This window comes from Leptopilina boulardi, unplaced genomic scaffold, assembly GCF_019393585.1.
Source record: "Leptopilina boulardi isolate dan_hultmark-lab unplaced genomic scaffold, ZJU_Lbou_2.1 LbouV2_266, whole genome shotgun sequence".
NCBI classification, from domain to species: Eukaryota; Metazoa; Arthropoda; class Insecta; order Hymenoptera; family Figitidae; genus Leptopilina; species Leptopilina boulardi.
In genome coordinates this window covers 218,406-242,661 of record NW_026137825.1, presented here as the reverse complement: position 1 = coordinate 242,661, position 24,256 = coordinate 218,406, and the positions used below count along the sequence as shown (strand labels likewise).

Below are 24,256 nucleotides of genomic sequence, written 5' to 3'. Positions count from 1 at the left end.
ATAACATTTAAAGAAATAAATGATAAAATATTAATAATAGTTTTAAATTACAGAAATTGACCAAACTTTAACTCAAACATCTACAAAAACAATATTTTAACCTAAATTTTGAGGTTATGTTTGTTTCTTCTTTTTTTTGCGCCAAATTTTGGCCTAAATTTTTAGGTTATTTTTGTTTCTTGCTCGTTTCCCGCAAAAATAACTTAACTTTAAAATATAATTTAATTTCGGCGGAAAATCCACCTCCCCTTCAAGGTATGGAAGGGGTAGGGCGGTTAGCGACTAAATTCACAGTCTTAAAACGAACATAACCTTTATATTCAGGTCATTTTTGGCGGGAAATCCATCTCCACTTGCAGCTATATTGAAAGTCTTGAAACTAACATAACCTCAAAATTTAGGTCATTTTTTGCGAGGGAGAGGAGAGGGGGGGGGCTTTCGGCTATATTCCTATTGGGTCATTCCATATCAAGTGTAATCAACCATTGTACTATCTATGTCAAAAACATGGGTTTGCTAACCCTTACCTATAACCTTGTCAAAAATATGGGTTGGGTACACTTGACATGGAATGACCCATCCTTGTCAAAATTACTGAATCAGCGGCGGCGGCGAAATCTCATTATGATAATTTAATAATAAATTTAATGTATATATAAGTTTAAAATTTTACAGTCATTATGGCTGGATTATCACTTTGGTGTCGTTTATTTATTAAATTTTTAATAATTTATTTTATTTTAAATTGTACCCGACAAAATGCCTTGTTACGAAATATATATAAATCTTAATTTTTCTTTTTTATATCAATGTAAGTTTTTTTGTAAAAGCGATAGAACAACCAAAAATTGAATATAACATTCAGCCACATTACAGCGATCAAACGTTTTGGTAAACCACAGTTTTTAATGAGGAAAATAAAGAGCTGCATAATTATAATGATAAATTGGACCTGAAACAATTAAAAATATTTTTTCAATTAAATAAGTTATTAAATATATATTATCCATTCGAAATGGAACATTAAAAACAATTCATTAGTTTTATTATTGAATCAATAAAATTAATAAATCATCAATATTTCCAAACACATTTGAAAAACAGTAATTTATTGAAATTTTGTTAATTACCATTTGTATAAGGGTCAAATAGCGTTTGAATGGAATGATCATTTTTTTAATTGGTCCTTCAAAATTACTCAGAAAATAGTAAAAATACATTATCACATGAACAGAACAATTTAAAATTGGTGTCAATATAACAATTTCTATACTTAAATAACTTGGAAAAATTGCTGCAAATAAATAGGTACTTAAATGATGGTATAAGTGTAAAAATGAAACCTGATTATTTTTCTTTCGAAGTATATAAATTACTGTTTCACTGAGATCAATCATTTTTAGCCACATTCCAATATAACCACATTTTACTATCTGAAATCGTAATGCAAAAAAAAAATATTACTAATAAATATTATGTTATTTTTTTTATTTATTTAAAAGTCAAAAAACATACCAACATACTGCAAGGATCTTTATTGTAATTAATGGGAATACAATCAAAAGCAAGACTAAATGAATAGCAAAATGAAACATTTATTGCTATGTAGGCATTTGAAATAATTTGAAATAAATTGTAACATTTAATGTATGTATTTAATTTGTAGGCTGGTCGATTTTTCATATAATATGGTGCCAATATAAATACCGTTATTAAATAGGTTAATATAATTGTAAATGGATACCAAATGCTATTCATAAAAAACCAATCTCTTAATCGTTCATCTAAAAATAAAAATTAAAAATAAAAAAAAAATTTACTTCCTTACTGTTTATGTAAACAGGGCTCTCTGTCCAATTTTAAAACACATAGTATATCAATTTTTTTTTTTTTAACAAAAGGTAATGTTAAAAAGTTAGTGTATTTAAATTAATTTTTTTTTTCAAATAGAAAAAAATGAAGAGACCCTGATCATCAGTTTTAAAACATTTATAAATTTACCTATTGCATTTCCGATATTTTTGAAAGTCATAAATTTTGAGACTTTTTTTCATTGTTTTCGATATCAATATCAAATTTACAGGTATATTTTCACTATGATTTTCATAATCAGCGCATCAAAAATAAATAAATGTATATATAGCATATAAAAAATGTGCGATATTTGAAAAAAAAAATTCCAAAATTTTGAAAATTTAAAAAAATACCGAAAATATTGAAAAAAAAATTGTTTGTCCACGACCGGGCAAGGCTAAAAAAATTGTTAAATTTGATGTTACGAACCATTTGGGTACCGTAATATTTTTCATTTTTAAGCCCATACTTTGGAAATTCGGATCCCCATTAATTTTTGCGTGAATACTTGCGTACACGTATTTGTACTCATTTCTGTAAATATACATATATATATATATATATGTATATATATCACGTAATTATCAACCCCATTCATGTTATAAAAAGTGCTGTTTTCAGAAAGTGTTGAAACAAGTTTTTCGACTATTGCCAATTTGTGATTTCGAAATAAGGATGAGAAAAGTTATTGCGTCAACATTTCCTTTTTGTTGAATGGTCTTTTATTTTAAAAAAAGCATTTCGCAAGTTCTTTCAAAAATACAGGTTCAGCATTATTAATTAGTCCAAATTATTATTAATTAATTCCTGATAAAATCATTGCAATTTTATTCCAGAAATAGTATTAAATTTTTATGAATATTAAATTATAACGGTAAGAATCTAGCATACGGTTCGACAAATGCAGTTGCATTGTGTTCGCGTTGGTTTTACTACATTCATAGAGTATTATCCCTTTCCTATTATTCCCTATTGATTCGAATCATTCATTACAATAGAATCATTTCAAAAATGATGAATTAAAAGAGAATTAAAAGAATGCTCATAAATTAGCTTGATAATAGAAGCTTCAAGACTCTTATTGCGTCAATGACCAAACATGAGTTTGTTGAAGGAAATAAGAAACGTCAACGTTTCTGTAAAAATATTACTTATAAAAGTCAAGTTGCCAATCCAACCTGGTAACTAAAATGATGAGCTAAGCTCTGTTGCACTGTAACAGAGTTCAATAGCATTAAAGAAATTCTGGGATTCATCAGAAATGATTAAGAAATTATAATTCATTTCTTCATTTTTCGATTCCACCTCTTCCAATTTTACCACACTCCGACCTCAATTGTTTGTATTAAAACTTGTGTGAACCGATGACATTTTGCTTCTTCGCGGTAGTTCTTCGTGCTAATCGGTTCATCGCGAAGTCGACCGTCTGTGAGATTCGGCCGATTCAAAAGGGTTCGCCACGGGCAACTAGATTTGGGCAGACGTTAAATATAAGAGATGATTACCTTAATTATCTCTGATACCGATTTAAGAAATTCCTTTTACTTAATTCAAATTCAAATTGTAATTATTTTACCAGGAATTTCCGTGTCTTTTATGATCGAGGTGTTTTCGCTAACGCGTAACTATATTCGAATATTTCACATAAAAGTACCAAGGTGTCGTGGGAGTTGACTTCGATATAGTTGTTGACGAATTAAGTAACCAATCGTGATTTAAAGAACACAACCCGAAAGTGAATAATTTCCATGCGTAGAATTATAATAATGCATTATAATCGAAGGGAATTGTATCACGTCGTGTTGTTCGATACACAGACACAACACAGATAACAGAGAGGACAAATATAGTTCTCCAATAAACAATCATCTACTAAAAGCCCGTCCTGATAGGAAGGAAAAAGACCAGATGACTTTTCTCTACTCCTTCAGTGCGGTAGGAATTAAGGCGGTTACGTAAGTAAAATTGTATCGTTTCAATGAACAACTGAACAAAAATTATCATTCATGAAACTTCATAAAATAAAGTCGAGCCTTGACTTGAGTTAACATTTTTAGATGCATTGTAGTTGGTTGTGTGAAGGATTAAAAGTCGAGTAAATAAACATATTGTTATCAAATTAACTATTAATCGGAATAAGAAGACTTATTCATTTTGCTACCCTTTGTTTAAATCCCTTGTTCCTGATGAGATATACCGATTGGAGAGGAATACCGTCCCATAAAATTATAAACTAAATGATATTATTATCATTTGGGTTGTTGCGAGAGAAACTCCGAAGAGCAGATTAATAATGTTTAAATATCCCAATTTAACAACTCTTTTACATCGTAACATTTGAAACAGTTTTTGACAACAGATTTTTTAAAAAAATCAATCACTATGTAAATTGATAAAAATGACTTTTTATCTTTAAAACTTAAAAATTTCATATGGTAATATCGTTTGAAAAAAATTAACGATTTTTTTTTTTGAAATAATACGTTTAAAAACACACATTTCAATAAATAAACTTTTAAAATTGATGCATTTTTAAGGAAGTTATTAATAATTAAAAAATAAAAAATCATTAAAATTCTGTAATTTTGAAAAATTTATGTCGTAAACGGCTTGCTTAAAAAAAATTTTAAAATATCATGAAAGCTAGTACTAAAAAAAATTCAAAAAAGAAAATCGTAGATGCAGTTGCAAGTGGATGTCTGTTTTGGCGTTCAATACGTCAAATATATATATATATATATATATATGTGTAAGAAACAGATACATATTAATTCTCTTTATATGTGTCTTAAAAAATATTTAAATTGTTTCAGAGTCAACTTATCATTGTACTTATACAAATCTCAGTTGGTGTCTTTCTAAAAAGATGCGATGAGTTGCCAAACAAAATGGTTGCTGTAATGTTCCTCAATATTATCTTTAATTTTTGTTTGTTCTATCGCTTTTACAAAAAAACTTACATTGACGTAAAAAAGAAAAATTAAGATGTTCTTCTTTTATATTAATTAAATTAAATGATAATAATCAAAATAATAATAAAAATATTAAAAGTAGATTATATTTATTATAGTTTGAACTTGATAAAAAATTAATTGTAAATTAATTAAAATAATAATTATAACAATAATTTACATAGTCTCGGATTTTGGAGAGTATTTTTTGCCCTAAATTTTTTAAAATAAAAAAGTTGTAAAATTTGCAAAAAAAAAATTGCATAAAAAAAATGAAATTAAAATATCATGTTTTCTCATTCATATGTTTACTCTATGTGTAAATTTTAATTTTAATGAATATTTGTAAATAAATTATTTTAAAAAGGAAGAGGAAAATTAAAATATTTTACCAAATAACAAACCAAGTGATAATTGTGAAGGACAAAAATTTTTTTTCAATTATTATTTTTTAAAAATTATGTTAAAAAGAATTCTCAAGTTGTGCGTTTTTTAAAATAAATATTATAAAAGTCGAACAAGTGCAAGTTACATTCGCATTAAAACCAAGGGTTCCGTACCCTTAAACCTAAAATTTGAGGAAATTAAAATTTTGAAGGCCGATGGAAAATTTACAATTTTGCTTAATTTTTCCTGAAAGAGAACATGAAAACACATAGATAGACACAGAGAAAAATATATATCGAAAATTATCAGTTTTTCCTTAAAAACGCTAGGATAATCAACTCCAATCATTCTCACTATATTTTTTTTGTAATCTTTATGTAGAAATGTATAAATTTGAATAATTAATGAAGATTAGACTTTTATTTAAAAATACATATATATTTGTTTGAATGAAAATTATAAAATCTTTGATTTAAACTTAATGGTTAGTTTGGAATGGACGCATGTAAATTTTCCACTAAAACTCCAGTAGAACGTTCGAAATATGACATATCTTTATATTTTTTTATACCTACTTAGCCATGCTTTTATCAATTCTAGTTCCGCGCTATGTATCGAAAAAAAGCTACCATTCCTTGCAAAGTGTCACAATTCAGACGTTCCACTTATTATTTTATATTTATTCTCAATATATACAATTTTGAAATGATTCTAAACCTAAAAAATTATTTTCTCAACAAAAATTTATAATTGAATTAAACTTAAATATTATTATGACTGAATAACAATGATATACTAACAAGTAAGACACTACCCACAAATGTAATTCCCGGATCGACGCTTCCAGTAGGAATAATTTTGAAGAAAATCGAAAAATATTACATACGTATTTTTTATTTCAGCTAATATATGCTATTTTAGAGGTTAAAAATGTCGATTTTTAATATAATATGCGTATCGGTCATATATTGTATAATAATGATATAAATAATAACATAGTTTAAATGTGTATTGTTGCATTAGTATAGAGAATATGCGATGAACATTTGGAGAAAAAAAAATAAAAATTATTCATCAAAATATCAAAAAACTTAAAGAACTTTACGCATCATACGAATGTTAATATATTTCATAACTAATAATAATTCATGAAAAAAAGTTAAATCGATTAACCTATTTAAAAATGTTAATTTTGTTAAAAACAAAGACTGCGATCAAAATCTACATTATGAAATGTTACGTTATAGTGATATGGTTTAAAATTTTAATTAAAAATTTGTTTTCTACAAAATATAACCAAATTTTTGTTCAACAAAATATTCATGATGATATAATAATTAAATATGTTGAAAATAATAATTTTTAATTATTTAAATTTTAGGTAATTTTAGAAAATTTTATTCATCAAAACTCTGAATTAAATTTTTCTGTTGTACCATATAATTGGTTGAACTGAAAAAAATTGATTTTATTTAAATAGTAGATTACTTGTCTTCTATCAAATAATTATTTACTTCTATTAAATAAATTTTTATTAGTATAAAAAAACTATTTTTTTCTATTAGATAAATATTTATTTGTATTAAATTAATATTTTAACTCAATTGCACTGTTTCAATATAATAAGAAATTAAAAACCAAAATTATTACTTATTAATAAATATTAAACGAAATAACATACGATGAGGGAGAAAATGATAAAATCTGTAATATGAGGCATTCTATTTTAAAATTATACCCCTTAGTTAACAATTGACAACAATTTTTAAATAATTATTTATCCTATAAAATTTAATCGAATTACTTTTGTAATGAGTAGTTTCGAGAGAAAAATTTCTAAACTTTATTATTGTAAAAAAAATTTTAAGAAATATTTAATTAGTATAAAAAAATTTAGTTTGAAGGTTAAACTTCTAAATATCTCAAAACACGTTTTCTCCGATTTTTTGACAAAATCCACGTCGAAAGAAAGCTTAAATATTCTTTCGAAACTATACTCATTGTAAAAGTAATTTGATTTAATTAAATTGGGAAAAATAATTATTTAAAAATTGTCTTATATTGTCGATTGTTAACAAGGGGTGTAATATTAAAATAGAATGCCCCATATACAAGGTTACAATTGTCCAGGAATTATATAACAAAAAATGAATAAATCATTTAAAAAGTTGCTTCGTTTTTCATAATTTGATTAATGCTATGATTTACGTATGTCATTAAGTTGATGTGAATCATTATCAATAAGTTCAGTACATTGAAGGTACCGTATAGCGAAAGCTTTCAGTTTCAAAAAAAAAAAAAAAAAAAAAAAAAAAAAAAAAAAAAAAAAAAAGATTTTTAAATGTAAAATGAAGAAAAATTAATCATAAAAACAACAATAGATAATAATTTGCAATTAGTCTATTTCTTCTTCGAACCTTATAAAAATATTCTTAAATATCGACTTCCAGTAGGGATAATTTTGAAGAAAATCGAAAAATATTAGATACGTATTTTTTATTTCAGCTAACATACTATTTTAGGGGTTAAAAATAGCGATTTTTAATATAATATGCGTATCGGTCATAAAAATAATAATGATATTAATAATAATATTGTTTATTGTTCTATTAGTAGAGAATACGAATGTTAATATTTTTGAGTTTTCATATACAGTCTTTGAAAATGATAATAATTTAACAACAGTTTTTTAAAAATTTAAATGATTCGGTCAAAACTTGTTACTCAGGGGATTTAGGTGTCGCCGACAACAAATGATGTAAATTTAAAAAAAAAATTTTAATGGCAGATCCAATATGGCGAACGAAAGTTATATTAAAATTCATTATATTCGGTTAAAACTTGTTAATTTGAACGTTCAAATGAACGAAATCCTGAGTATCAAGTTTTAACCGAATCGGATGGATTTTAGGAATTTTCTTTCGCTCCTGGTAGAAAAAAATCATGGCGCTAGCTAGCACTGCTAGTCTCCATGTTGGCGCTTATGTAATCTAGCAGTGCTAACTAGTGCCACGAATTTTTTCTACAAGGGGCCATATTGGATCTGCAATTTTGAATTTTTTAAATCTGACATCGGATCACAAGAATTTTGAATTACTTGTTTAATTAGACATGTTTCATTGAGGTTAGAAAAAAATTCTCACGTGATGGAACAAAGCGGACTTTAAATTCGTGTTCAGCGCATCAAAATACGGCAGAAAATCATATTCTGCTTTGTCTTTGAAAAATTTCGAATTTTTTTTTTTAAGTAATGTGTAATTATTTGTATAAATTTTAAAAATTGTATGTAACAAATATTACGTTATGAAAAAAAAATACCTTTATTAATTAAAGTTTCAAAGAAAAATAAAATACATGATTCAAATTACAATAAAAAAAAAAAATTAGAATTAATTATTTGCTAAAAATAAAATTAATATTATATTAATAATAATTTTATAATTAAATAATTATTTCAAAAATACAATAAGAATTATCGTATAAGTAAAAAATTATAATATAAACGAATTTTAATGTTGTTTTTGCCATTACAAATTTGTAAATTAGATCAAATGACGTTTAGTTCTATAATAGCAAGTCGGGGGACAGTGCGTATTTTTTTTTTTTTTTTCTTTTTTTCAATGTGCATTCAATGCACTATTTCATAACCTTAGAATGAATTAGCGATTTAAAAATATTGACAGTAACTACTGTGGTGATTTTATAGTTTCGTGTAGAAAAAATTTTATATCACATCATTTTTAACTTGTGTTTTTAAATTTCTCAAATTTTTTTCAATAAATTTTAAAAAATGAGTGTAATGGAAACTGTTAATTATTATTATTACGATTTAGCTGGTAAGTTTATAATATGTTTTTTCAAATTATTTACGTCTTGTTTTTTTTTTTTTAAATTAAATTTGTGAGAATTTGTTCACTAATTCAAATTAGTAGAAATTTTCACAAAATTTTAGTAAATAATTACTAATTGATTTAATAAAATTTTTTTTAAAATTAAAGTTTTAGTGACTAAAAGTGACTAAAAATTAGTCGAAATTTTAATTTACTAATTTTTAGTAATTACTAATTGAATTATTATTATTATTATTATTTTTTTTTTCACTAATGTTTTAATGAAAAATGACTAAGTATTAGTAGAAATTTTTATTAATTTAAATTTTAGTGAACAAATTCTTACTAATTACTTACAAAATTTACCGAGTAAAATGGGGTAAAAAAATTTTTTTCAGATCCTCGAATAAGAGATTGGTTTTTATTGGATAGTATTTGGTATCCAATTATAATAATATTAGCCTATATTGTTATTGCATTTAAATTAGCACCAGCTTACATGAAAAATAAACCGGCTTACAAATTAAATACATTCATTAAATGTTACAATTTATTTCAAGTCATTCTTAATGCATACATTGTGAAAGAATTGGTACCCTGTTATTCGTTTCTTCGTTTTTTTGAATGTCGACCTATAGAATACACAATTGATGCTTGTGGATTAACGGTACGTATATATATATATATGTATATGGGGCATTCTATTTTAAAATTATACCCCTAGTAAACAATTGACAATATAAGACATTTTTTAAATAATTATTTCTCCCATTTAATTAAATCAAATTACTTTTGTAATGAGTGGTTTCGAAAGAGAAATTTCTAAACTTTATTATTGTAAAAAAAAATTTTTCAAAAAAACATTTAATTAGCATAAAAAATTTAGTTTGAAGGTTAAACTTATAAATATCTCAAAACACGTTGTCTCCGATTTTAACAAAATCTGTGTGAAAAGAAAGCTTAAATATTCTATTTTTTATTTCCATAAAGTTTATAATGGACATTTTCGAGAATTTCGAGAAATTAATTAAAATTCTCAGACGTTTCAAAGGTTAAAAAGGGTTGAAATTTGCATGAATAGAGAACCTCTGTTCAAATACAGCGGCATTTGTTTTTACGAAATTTTTAAATAAATAAATTTTAAAACTTCAATTTTAATCTTAATAATTTTTTTAAATTTGAAAAATTTTTAATTGCAAATAGCTACACGGAGAGAAAAATCTGCCTTTTATAGTATGAAATAGATTGCTGCTATTTTTCTTTAAACTTTTCATACTAATAGAGCAAAGATTTGAGAATTTTTAGGATAGTATTTGTCCGTACTAAAAAAGCATAGTATATATGCTTCTATAGTACAAAACATGTAGTTTAATAGCAACAACGCCATGCGAAGATCGCACATAACATCATCCTACTATGTTTGCATAAGTTCTATGCTTTTTCGGGGATAGACTCTTGCAACTGGCGATTAGGCCACGCCCACCTTTACTGAATTGGAACTGCCCTAATCGCCAGTTGCAAGAGTCTATCCCCGAAAAAGCATAGAACTTATGCAAACATAGTAGGATGATGTTATGTGCGATCTTCGCATGGCGCCGTTGGATTAAAAGTATAATAAGTATGTAATAAGAGGCTATATGACAAACATTATTAGCATAGACAAGTTTCATGCTAAAAAGACATACGATTGTACTATAATTACTCAAATTTCATGTCTATATAGCATAGAAAATTTCTGTGCATTAAATGTAAACCTTTCTATACTATAAAAGGCAGATTTTTCTCTCCGTGTAAAGATCAATATATTTATTGTTTACAATATTTTTTTTCTCTAATGTCAAGTGATGTAACAATGTATAAGGTTAATGGAAATTAAATTTAAAAAACAAAATCCGCTCTTAAAGAAATGGTTCTCCATTCATATACAAATTTCAATCCTTTTTAACCTCCGAAACGTCTGAGAATTTTAATTAATTTCTGAAAATTCTCGAAAATGTCCATTATAAACTTTACGGAAATAAAAAATAGAATATTTAAGCTTTCTTTTGACATAGATTTTTTCAAAATCGGAGACAACGTGTTTTGAGATATTTACAAGTTTAACCTTCAAACTAAATTTTTTATACTATTTAAATGTTTTTTTGAAAAAATTTTTTTACAATTGTAAAGTTTAGAAATTTTTCTTTCGAAACTACTCATTGCAAAAGTAATTTGATTTAATTAAATGGGAGAAAAAAATTATTTAAAAAATGTCTTATATTGTCAATTGTTTACTAGGGGTATAATTTTAAAATAGAATGCCCCATATATATATATATTTTTTTTTGAGACACAAGAAATTAATTCTTTTGAATTTTCATCCTCGAATTACAGAATAATAATAAATAATTTTTTTTATTTGTTGTTGTCGCCGTAAGAAACAACTAATAATATTATTTTTGTGAGTTGGTTACTCAACTGAGAACAAACTCTACTTTATTTATTTAACAAGCAAAGTACAAAAACTTGGAGATAATCAATCCTTCCAAAGCTTCACTGAGTCTTTTTGGAAGACAATTTACTAACCGTGCTATCACTTTGAGTAGCGACTAATTAATCTGACCACACCTGCTTATGCATTAGTTTTAAAGGACTGTGCAATAGTCCCCACTCTTTACAATACACACTCATACTTCATACTGTCGACACCTCCCCCCTTTAAACTATCGATGATTTTCAAATTAACATTTATTTAAAAATTCGATGCAGGTTTCCTTCTAGGAGGTTTCGAATGTAATTCAAAATTTAATCCTGGTAGATTTTTCTCAGTAGCTACAAACTGCGTTGGACCTGTATTGTTAAAACTACGATTTGTATAACAGTTCCCAATACAATATCTTATTAAATTTAAAATACACTGTATAATTCCCGTTTTAAACATTATATAGAAGATTATAATTACAATACTTGCATATCCTATGTACTCTAAATACGTCAAAGACTTTTCTGTCCAACTCTTAAATCTTTCATGTGTCTTTAATTTATCTAGCATCGCTTCGGTATCTTCCATACTAATTTTCGCTTCTTTTATTCTATCTAAATTAAGAAATCTTGGTAATTTTGGTAATTTATCATTAATTAATTTTAAATCGTCTTTCTCAAAATCTAATTCTATTGTGATTTTATCCTCAAAGTATCTACTTATATTTTTCATCGGTTTATTAAGATCTAGCTTTATTTCATTCGTATATAGCTTACATCTATTCCCTGTTATTAGATAAGTACCCAATTTTTTACCATTATAATTATTATTTTCGCATACTATATCTATAACTGTTTCTTTTACAAATATACATATATAACCTGTTTCTGTTTTCATAAATGTTTCATCGCTGAGTAGTAATGGAGATTTTAGACAATTTCTGTTAGACATTTTTATTAAATCCGCGTCACAATTTTCTGTTTGATATATTAAATAATTCGGTTGATTTCTCTTACAAATTTTATAGTCTTCTATATTACTACATTTTTCTAAATCTGTCTTGTCAATCGGTACGTATTCAGTTTTCGTTTGCAAAATATATTCGTGGTTTGGTAAAAACACCATAGCTTGACCATTAATTATTCGTTCTGGAATTGGTAAACTTCTTACTATTGTCATTTCTTTTTCATCTAAAATCGGAATTTTAATTATGTATACTAAGTGATGATTTTTTATAATTGTAGTAATTTCACTAATGTCTATAATATGTTGATAGTTTCTTTCATCGCTTTCGATGTGATATTTAGTCCTAAATTCCTTTTCAAATCCATCAATTGTTTCATGCAACATTCTAGGCGTTAAAATTTGGGGGTTTATAATTCCATGCTTCCCTAAATTAATTGAACTTATTGCTAAATCTATGTCGTCGTTCATTTCTTCTATTAACGTTTCAGCTATTAATAATTTTTGTTGAATAAACAAACTCTTTTTGTTATTATTTATTTCTGCTTTCATTTGGTTTAGTATATCGTAGTCTGCTACAAGTTTATTTTCTAAGAACTTATAATCTTGAGATGATGAATCTAAGATCATTTTTATTACTTTAGTATTGTTTTTAATTGCTTCATTTAAGACCTTATTATCATTATATAATTGATCGAATTCTTTATTAATTATATTTAAATCTGAATCGCTTAATGTGCCAAATAATATTTTTGATGCGTCTCCTATTACATTTAAAAGTCCTCTTTTAACTCTTTGTTTACCCATTATGTTATACAATAGTGATTCCTTTTTTCTTAAACGACTAAATCTAGAAGAGATAGTTTTAATTTCGTAATTTTCTTGACATTTAGTCATGCAAAGATGACTAACCTGCGTTAACACTTTTTGAATAACAACTATTCTATCTTCGGTTCTTGTAATGTTTATCATAATCATCAATTTCCATTCCTCTGAATATAAATACACTTTTCCTATTTCTTCTTTATATATATTGCCTTTTAATTCTGTTATATTATAATCAGTTTCTGCTACAACCAGCCCGAGGCTCATTATCAAAATCTTCATCAAGATCGCCATTATTGTCGTCATCCAAATCGTCTTCTTCACTATCTAAAACAAAATATTTCTTAATATCTTCCCTATGAACCTTTCGATTATTTTCTATTGTATATGTATTTCCAATTTTATGTAAAACTATAAATGGTCCTAACCACAAAGGGTCTCCCTTTTTTCTCATATGATTTCTTATCAATATTTGCTCCCCAACTGAAATTGTCTTTTTATCAGTCAGTATTTGTTTTCTTTGAGATTCATTGATTTTTCTTCTTGCAACATGTAATTTGTTTTCGTGTTCTAATTGTTTTAATTCGTTTTTCTTTACGAGATTTGTTATTTTGTTTAATGTTTCAAATGCTTCTCTTGCTTTTCTGCCATTTTGTAGTTCAAATGGAGAAAATCCTGTAATCCTATTTATTGTCATATTGTATGTTAACATTGCTTTAGGTAACTCTTTATCCCATTCATCTTTTTGCGCATAAATACTTAAATATTCATTAATCTTCTTGTGTGATCTTTCATTCTTTCCATTACTTTGTGGGTGATAAACTGAAGTCTTTACATGTTTTATTTTTAATTCGGTCATTAGATCTGAAAATTCGTTATTAATAAATTCTTTCCCATTGTCTGTTAGTATTTCTAAAGGTTTACCGTTCGTTTTTAAATATCCTTTCCACATAGCATCTATGACTAAAGTTGCTGATTTGTCCTTCAATGATTCTAAATGCACATATCTAGTTAAAAAATCTTGAATCACCAAAATATATTTATTTCCGCTGGTAGTTTCATTTAATGGTCCCACTATATCTATTGATATTTTATCATTTGGTCCTTCTGGTATGTCTGATTCTTCATAATATTCTTGTTTTCTTTCATTTTGTTTAAATCGTTGACATAAATCACATGTTTTGATGAAGTCTTCAACATCTTTTGTAATGTTGGGCCAGTTTGTCATATTTCTTATCTTTTGTACTGTAATATCTTTAGAATAGTGTCCTCCTAATATTCCTTCATGTGCTTCTGCTATAATTTTTCTTCTATTCGTTTCAATGTGTTTCTTTATTAAATATATTTCCTTGTCACCTCCTTTCCATATTTTAAAAAGAATCCTCGATATTTTCCTTTCATCTATATCCTCGTAAATAATTCTTAATCTTTCTTCTTTAGTTTCTTTTTCTAAAAATTCTGATAATTGATCATCTGTCACCTGAGGACTAATTTTTATTTTGTCATTTTCTTCTGTTTCTTCGTTAGTGATCCAAATTTCTTTTATCCTTGTCGGTCCAAATTCTCGTTTTATAATTAACTGTCCTGTTTGTTCTATTTTGTTTCTTTTTAATCGTATTTTATTCGCGTCATCATTATCTATTTGAGGTATATCTCTGATCCATTGTACTTCTGTTTCCTCGTTAAAATCTCTTACTACTTTGTATATAGCTCTTTCTTTAGGTATTGTTTTTCTTCCATAAACTAATATTTTCCAAATATAATTTGTGTCTCTTATAGGTTTAAGTATATCTCTCAAGTTACTTATCGGTTCCAAAAGAGAATAATTTGCATACCCTTGCCTTTTTTCTTTAGTACCTGTAATCAATTTTATAGTTTTTATTACCTTGAATTCGTCTTTAATTATTGATTGATCACTTTCTTCTGTCTGTGAATCTATTTCCATATTTTCGTATTTATTTTCGTCATCAATGATTGAGTTGTCGTCTTCTGTTTGCGTATCTACTTCCATGTTCTCATTTTCCTCGTTTACACCTGTAGTACGCGCGTTCTGCTGTTGTAACGTATCATATGTACCGTCTGTTGTCATCTGAACCCTTGGAATGCGCGATAAGGCGTCAGCGTTTGTGTTGGCAATTCCTTTTTTGTAAATAATTTCATAATCGTATTCTTCTAATTTTAGTCTCCATCTCATTAATCTGCTTGTCGGATCTTTTACATTAAATAACCAAACTAAGGGTTTGTGATCTGTTACAATTTTAAATCTTCGTCCAAAAAGATGGTGTCTAAAATGTTTAACTGCCCATACTATTGCTAATAATTCTTTTTCAGTAGTCGTGTAATTTATTTCTGCCTTATTTAAAGTTCTTGAAGCAAATGCTATTGGTTTATCTTCTCCGATGTGTCCTTGTGATAAAATTGCTCCTAATCCTTCATTTGATGCATCAGTTGTTAGAACAAAAACTTGATTCCAATTTGGAAATTGTAGTATCGGTGCTGTTATTAATTTATCTCTTAATTCGGAAAACGCGTTTTCTTCTTTCTGTGTCCACTCAAATGTAGTTTCCTTTCGTAGTAATTTAGTTAGTGGATTTGCTATTTTAGAGAAGTTTTTTATGAACTTCCTGTAATAACCAATAAGTCCTAAGAATTGCTTAATCTGTTTTTGAGTTTTTGGTCTTGGATAATTTTTTACTTTGTCAATTCTATCTGGGTTTGGCTTTATACCTTCTTTTGTAATAACATGCCCTAAATATTCCAGTTCTGGACGCAGATATTCGCATTTATCTGGCTGTAATTTGAGTCCAACTTGTCGTAGTCTTATAAATAAATTCTTCAAATTTTTATTATGTTCTTCCAACGTTCTTCCGTAAACAATAATATCGTCTATATATGCAAAACATCCATTACCTATTAGTCCTTTTAATCCATTATTTATCATTCTTTGAAATGTTGGAGGGGCATTTTTTAAACCAAAAGGCATTCTATTATATTCATAATGACCTTCGTTTGTGCTAAAAGCTGTTTTTTCTTTGTCCTTGGGATTCATTCCTATTTGATGAAATCCGGAAGCAAGATCAAAACAAGAAAAGAATTTAGAATTTCCTAACTGCTGAATTATCTCATCAATACACGGTAAAGGATATTTGTCTAAAATGGTTTTTTCATTTAGTTTTCGATAATCTATAACAATTCGCCATTTTAATTTGCCTGAAGCGTCTTTCTTTTTTGGGACTATCCATAACGGTGAATTGAAAGGAGACATACTTTCTCGAAGTATATTTTTCTTTAACATTTCTTTAATTTGTTGGTAAACTTCTTCTTGTAACATAGGTGGATATCTATATTGTTTTGTATTTACAGGTTGATCGTCTGTTGTTCTAATTGTATGCTCAGTTAATTTAGTTAAAGGTAAAGGATCGTTTCCTAATGGGAAAATGTCGTGAAATTCTGTTATGATTCTTAGTAAGTCTTCTTTTCCTTCTTTGATATGGTCTAGTCGTGTTTTAGATAATAATTCTTTAATTCTTTCATTATTGCTGAATTGGTACATTTTTTCGTCAGTCAGTTTTTTTATAGAATCTATCCATAAGTCTTCATAAGCATCATACATACTTTCAATTTTTGCTGTATTAGGTGGTAAAATTGGATTTCCTTGATAATCATATTTTGTGACTGCTGAATATCCTCCTTCAAAGTTAATAAAACAGATTTTATCTTTCTTATCTGCACTAGGTTGTGGATGAAGTATTTTAGGTCCTAAGTTTAAAATACCTTTTTCTAAGTCAATTTTAAAATTTTGATCGTAAAGTAAATTCATTCCAATTAAACCATTTTCTCTAAATGCATTTTCATCTTTCGTAACTTGAAAAACTGATTCTTTACCATAAAGTTTTAAACAAATAGAATATTCAAATGTTACGGGATTGTTTCCTATTGTTAAAACGTTATGAGGTGCGTATTTTTTAAAGTTTTTTCCTTCTAACATACTGTTTTTTATGATTGATATATTCGATCCTGTATCAACTACAAATTTTCCCGATTTTAATTTATCAAATTTTAAAGCCACAATAGGTGTGTCGTGTCTTCTTCGTTCTCTCGGGATCGGTGGAAGGTTGTGCTTAGCGGGTTCTCCGATAAAGAAAATTCTTCGTTTAGCTGCACTCGGTCTGGTGGTTTGCTGTTGATCGATCGTGACTGAAAATTTTGAGTTTTCTCTTGACGTGGTGGTAAACCTCTCAATTTTCCTCTACAGACATCTTCTGTATGTCCTACATTTTTGCAATGGTTGCATTTTTCTATATTTGTCTGTTTACTAAATCTTGGTTTTGGAACTGGGTTCTCATTTCTTGGGTTTCTTGTAAAATTTTCTATTCTTCTTTTATCTTTTATATTCACGTTAATTTCTGAGGCAATATTAAAACATTCATTCAGAGTTTTCGGTTTCTGAGGACGGATTCTAATTTCAAATTCTTCACGTATATTTCTTAAGAATGTGCTGACGCTTGCACTTGTTTCTATTTCCTGTCTTACGAAAGTTTCTTCAGGTGTTATATTCATACTATCTATAGACTGCCTGATTTTATCCTGACACTGCATAAATCTTGAGGTGAATGACTCTAAACCTTCATTTTTGCCCATTATACATGAATCGCGAGCCCTTTGAAGTGATTCTAAACTATCCTTTTCTCCAAATAAAATTCGTAATCTTTCAAAAAAATCAGCAAATGTTTTAACTGCATCGGCTCTAATTGTGTTTGCCGCTTTTCCTACTAATTTTTGTGCAATTATTGCATGAAGTAATGTTAGTCTTTCATTTCTTTTTGTTTTCTTTTTGGACAATCTTATTAAATGAATGAAGTTTTCTAAACCGCTCCCGTTAAATTCTGGTATTAATTTTATACTTTTTCCAAAATCATATTCTGTAACTTCTTCTAATTCTTCATGATCGCTGTTTAATTCATTCTCATTTAAGGGTAAACCTAACTCTCTTCTAACTGGTTGTTCCATAGCTAACAATCTTGTTTCAAATCTTTCCAATTTTGCAAGAATTGTTTGAAAAAGGTCATTTGAACTTGTTGATGTTTCTGGCATGATTTTTAGAATATTGTCTAATTTAAGTCTGTCAGTCAGTGATATTGAAGGGGATGAACTGTCTGTGTCTATAGTTTCGTTTTCCCTACTTTCTCTAAATGAATTTAAATCCAGTTTGATTTAATAAATTTCCTATATCGTTTCGTACAATTTTATTTTATAACCGTTCGCGTTTTCTAATTTAAAATTTCATTTCTTGCAATCCTGCTACAAGGAGTACACAAGAATATGAAATTTGTTTTTTTTTTTGTTTATTGACGATGGAAATACTGATAAAATCACGGAGTATACCAACGCTTTAAAACAAACTTAGCCACACCCTATGAAGGTCGCCGTTCAACGTACGTAAAGTGGACTTATACTCTTGTTCTAAAGATTCGTAGTTTTGTTTTATATACCTTACTTCAATGTTGCTTTTGAATGTTGGTCTGGATCGTAGTACTGGAAAATCTCGAATTCTGTTTCGTATACTTGGATAACTCTCTGGATACCTCTCTGTAGACCTGGATATCTGTATCGCTGCTTGGCTAACACTCTGGATAACACTTCGTAGATATGGATATCTGGATCGCTGCTTGGTTAACACTCTGGATAACACTTCGTAGAACTGGATAACTCTCTGGATACGTCTTTGTAGATCTGGATAACTCTCTGGATATCTCTTTTGTTGATTCTCTCGTTCACTTTGAATTATCACTTTGTTTATCTGGAACTAGTTCTTGGTTCTGGATATTTAAAACTTGGATGAACTTCCAAATAATTTTAAATATTTCACCGCTGCCACCAATTATGTTGTCGCCGTAAGAAACAACTAATAATATTATTTTTGTGAGTTGGTTACTCAACTGAGAACAAACTCTACTTTATTTATTTAACAAGCAAAGTACAAAAACTTGGAGATAATCAATCCTTCCAAAGCTTCACTGAGTCTTTTTGGAAGACAATTTACTAACCGTGCTATCACTTTGAGTAGCGACTAATTAATCTGACCACACCTGCTTATGCATTAGTTTTAAAGGACTGTGCAATAGTCCCCACTCTTTACAATACACACTCATACTTCATACTGTCGACATTGTTGTTAAAAATAAATTTTTTATTTTGAGATTATATATGTTTTATAAATTTTTATAATTTATTAAGAATATTAATAAATTTTTTTAAATTTAAATTTGCAGATAATGAAATGTGGTTATTTGACAATAGCCTTAAAAATTATTGACCTCATTGAAACAGTAATTTATATATTGCGAAAAAAAAATAATCAAGTATCCATTTTACATGTCTATCATCATATAACAACATGTTTAATTGCTATAATATTTACAAGATATTTTTGTGGTGAAGTTGCAATATTGGTGCCAATAATGAATTGTGGAGTTCATGTGATAATGTATTCATATTATTTTCTCAGTAATTTTGAAGGTCCAATTAAACAAATTATTATGCCATTTAAACGTTATCTAACAATCGCTCAAATGGTAAAAAAAAATAAATTTTTTTAATTATTTAAAACTATTATTTACTATATATAAATTAATTATTTGTAACTATATATATATATTCCTTTGTTTCAGATGCAATTCAGTATAATGATTGTACAATTAACATCTGTTCTTTTACAAAATTGTGAATTATCAAAAGTACTAGTACTTATATTTCTGATTAATATCATTTTTAATTTCTATCTCTTTTTTCGGTTCTATAAGAAAACTTATATTATTAAATCAAAAAAGGAAAAACGTTTTAAAAAATAAATTATATTAATAAAATAAAAGTAATATTTTAATATATATGCGAAATTCCTGAAGTGATCCAATTGCCAAAATGTGAGCATTGCATTTTTTGAAAAATCATAACTATTGTATAAAAGGATGAAAAAAAATTTTTTGATTGATTTTCTAAGGTTTTTTCCTGCTTTTTCGAATGGTGGAAATTTTTTTTTAAAAATTCAACCCCTTTTTTTTGAATTTAAAAAAAAATTACACCATTTCGAAAGAGCAGTAAAAAAAAACATTTCGAAATATATGCAATGAAAATTCTACCCAATGAAAATTCTTTAAAATGACTATTATGTTAAATGAAAGTTTGAGTAAATAAAAATTCTGACAAATAAAAATTCAAACAAATAAAAATTCAAACAAATAAAAATTCTGACAAATAAAAATTCAAACAAATAAAAATTCAAACAAATAAAAATTCTGTGAAGTTAATTTTCCGTTATATAAAAATTCTGTAATATAGAAATAGGTTTTGATGAAAATTCTGCAAAATACTAATTCGAACAAATAAAAATTCGACTCAAAAATAATGATTATAATTGAAATTCCATAAAATTAAAATATTCTAACGATTTTAAGAACATAATCATGCTTCCCCTTATATTTCACTAAAATTTTAATCCACTACAGTTTTTGATAAAAATTAATGATAATAATTTATGGGTGAAGTACTTACCCATAGTACTAAATTTTATTTTATTTTTTTTTAATTAGATCACTTCAGAAATTTTGCCTCATATATTTATTATTACATACTTTGATTGTAAAATAATGTTTTTTTAATCACGAACAAAAAAATGTGTAAAAAAAATTATGGTTAAATATACATGAAAAATTTTTAAAATATATAAAATATAAAAAAAATTAAAAAACTATAATTCTTTAACCCATATATGTATATATTTAAGGGGGATTTTGGAATTTTTTGGAAAAATATTTGATTTTTTTTTTTAAAGAGATTTTTTTAAAGAAATTTATCGCCAAAGTCTTAACTCGGTATAGTGATATATAAAGTAAAAAAATAATTTTCAATCTTTATTGAAGAGTAATTATAAATTCAATTCAAAATTTACAACAATGTTACTGAATTTAAATAGAATAAATAACAAAAAGGTCATGGCATTTTTCATCGCATATTCATTAAATTATTCAAACGCATTTAACATTATATTTCCTTTTTCTCAAAAAATTAATAAAACCAAGTTAACATTGTTCAAAATCTTACTGATCATTCTTTACTTTCATTGGATTCATTGTATTTAGTTATAATATTTTTTCTTTTACTATATCCTTATTTTTTTTTTTTTTTTTTTTTTTTGTCTTTTCATTTTTAAGTTTAAAAATTTTTTTTAATATAGTTAATTCATCAAAATGAGTTTAATAGAAAATTTTAATTATTATTTCTACGATAATGCTGGTAAGTTTATTTAATTAACTAGAGATATAGAAAATAGAAAAAATTAAAAGAATTTAGTAATTTATTTTTTCCTTATAATAAATTTTCAGATCCTCGAGTGAGAGATATGTTTATTATCAGTAGTATTTGGTTTCCAATTATAACATTAATCATATATTTATATATTTCATTTAAAGTTGTTGTAAATTATATGAAAAATCGTCCCGCCTACAAATTGAATACATTTATAAAAATTTATAATATTTTTCAAGTTATTACTAATGCTTATATTGTATATGAATTGGCAAGTTGTTATCCATTTCTTCGAATTCTTGAATGTCGTCTCATTACTTATGATTTGGATGAATGCAGTATGAGGGTATGTATCAAAATTTATCAACATTTTATTTTATATTCTACTCTCTAAATCTGAATAAGTGAAATTTTTACTTAGAATACTTTTGAAAAAATTCTAAGTAAAAATTTCACTTATTCAGATTTAGAGAGTAGAATATTTAATTTTTAATTTTACTTATCTTATTTGTTAAAATAAATTTTTTATAATAATAATAATAATAATAATAATAATAATAATAATAATAATAATATTAATAATTACAGATTTTAAACGCTTCTGTCCTTACATTATATTTAAAATTTATTGATCTTAGTGAAACAGTAATTTATTTATTACGAAAAAAAAATAGTCAGGTTTCAGTTTTGCACCTCTACCATCACATATCTACCTTTTTGGTAGGAGTGATTTTTTTAAGATACTTTACATCAGAAGTAACAATGTTATTTCCATTGATGAATTGCGCAGTTCATGTGATCATGTATTTTTACTACTTTCTTAGTAATTTTGAAGGACCAATTAAACAACTGATTAAACCTTTCAAACCCTATTTAACTCTTATACAAATGGTAAATGATAACTTAATAAAATATAAATAGCATTCAACGTGAAGCGGATAACCATGATATAATTTTGTTTTTTTTTTTAAATATTTTAAATAATACAGGGTTGTCCACTTTACATAGAATGCCCCATTTATATAAGGTATTCTACATCAAATCAGACATCATTTTGCAATTGTCTCTCCGATTTTTTTTTTTTTTTTGAAACTTATTGTTTTTCTTTTAGTACTAATTGTGACTAGCTTTTGCTGACTTTTTCCAATTTTTTTTTTTTTTTTTTAGCAAGCCATTTAGGAAATATATAAATTTTTCCAAATTTCAGAATTTTTATGATTTTTTTATTTTTAAATGCCCATAACTTTCTTAAAAATGCATCAATTTTGAAAGTTTTTTCTTTTTAAATTGTGTGTTTTTTACATGAATTTTACAAAAATTCGGTGCAAAAAATTTAAAAAAATAATAATTTACTATATTTTTTGTAAATTAAAAATTAGAATTTTATTTTTTGCACCTAATTTTCGAAAAATTTACGTAAAAAAAAAACATATTTTGGAAAAAAAACTTTCAAAATTGATACATTTTTCAGAAAGTTATGGGCATTCAAAAATAAAAAATTATAAAAATTTATATTTTTTGAAAATTTTGAAAAATTTATATTTCGTAAACGGCTTGCTATAAAAAAAATTTGTAAAAAATCAGTGTAAGTTAATCACAATTATAGTAGTAAAAGAAAAAATAGTTTCAAAAAAAAAAATCGAGGATGTAAATGCAAAATTGTGTCTGATTTGACATGGAATACCTCATATATCTGGGGCATTCTACGTGAAATTTTAATCAAAAAATTTTTTTTTTATTGAAACATTTTTTTCCAAAATCTTTATGAAAAATAAGAAAATACGTATACTTTTTTTTATTTATTTGATAAAAATTATAAAAGTTATGATTTTTTTTTTAAATTTAACGTCGTCAAAGGCCGAATATTTAGGAAATGTGTTTCTCTCTCTCTCTCTCTCTCTCTCTCTCTCTCTCTCTCTCTCTCCTACTAATTTAAAAAATTCATAACTTCCATAATTTTTATCAACTAAAAAAATAAAAAAATACATATTTTCTTATTTTTCATAAAAATTTTGCAAAAAAATATACAAAAAAAAAAAAAATTTTTTCTTAATGAAAATCTCACATTGAAGTTAATATTTATACGATCTTTAATTTTTCATTTATTATTTTGACACAAAAAAAAAACTAAACATATTAATTATTACTTTTTTTGTTTTTCAGGGACAATTTGTGATAATGTTAATGCAAATAATAATTTACTCCATACAAAATTGTGGAATATCAAAAGTCTTACTTGTTACAATGTTCATTAATGTTTCATTCAATTTTGGATTGTTCTTTAATTTTTATCAAAAAAATTATATTAATTCAAAAAAGAAAAAAAATTAATTAAATTTATATACATATTAATTTGATTTTTCACAAAAATTTTAAATTAAAGTACAAAATTTTTTTTACAAATACAAGGTTTACGTTTATTTAAAAAAAGTACCTAAAAAATAGCCTCACTTTTTTTGTCCTATAAAAAAAGTTTTTGTTTTCTTAATCAAAAAAAAAAAAAAAAAAAAAAAAAAACGTAAACAATGTAAATTTTTTTCGCACTTCCTATATTTATATAGAAAAATAAAATATTTCTAATTTTCTTTGTAAAAATAGTAAATTAAACGACTTACCGATTGCAAATCACGGATTTCTACTTCTCTCTCTCTCTCTGAAAAAATTTACAAAAAAATAATTAT

At 26.0% G+C, this 24,256-nt stretch overlaps 2 protein-coding genes across 2 annotated transcripts in view; one reads left to right on the top strand and one right to left on the bottom strand.

Moving 5' to 3' along the window:
- LOC127281412 (acyl-CoA Delta-9 desaturase-like) overlaps positions 1-24,215 on the bottom strand; it is a 68,115-nt gene extending 43,900 nt beyond the window's left edge. The window contains exon 1 of the mRNA XM_051305110.1: positions 24,191-24,215. The gene's annotated coding sequence lies outside the window, so the exon portion shown is untranslated. The remainder of the gene's footprint in view (positions 1-24,190) is intronic.
- On the top strand, positions 21,351-24,049 carry LOC127281415 (elongation of very long chain fatty acids protein F-like). Its single transcript, XM_051305114.1, has 4 exons — positions 21,351-21,563; positions 21,653-21,921; positions 22,164-22,466; positions 23,739-24,049. The coding sequence occupies exons 1-4, from the start codon at positions 21,518-21,520 to the stop codon at positions 23,904-23,906; spliced, it is 786 nt and encodes a 261-aa protein (XP_051161071.1). The 5' UTR covers positions 21,351-21,517; the 3' UTR covers positions 23,907-24,049.
- Positions 24,216-24,256: the final 41 nt, after the last annotated feature.

Excerpts from the sequence above, each read along its gene's own strand:
- LOC127281415 (XM_051305114.1), top strand. The coding sequence starts at position 21,518 with ATGAGTTTAATAGAAAATTTTAATTATTATTTCTACGATAATGCTG. Across the intron at positions 21,922-22,163 it reads TGGATGAATGCAGTATGAGG|ATTTTAAACGCTTCTGTCCT; the intron begins GTATGTATCAAA and ends TAATAATTACAG. Across the intron at positions 22,467-23,738 it reads ATTTAACTCTTATACAAATG|GGACAATTTGTGATAATGTT; the intron begins GTAAATGATAAC and ends TTTGTTTTTCAG.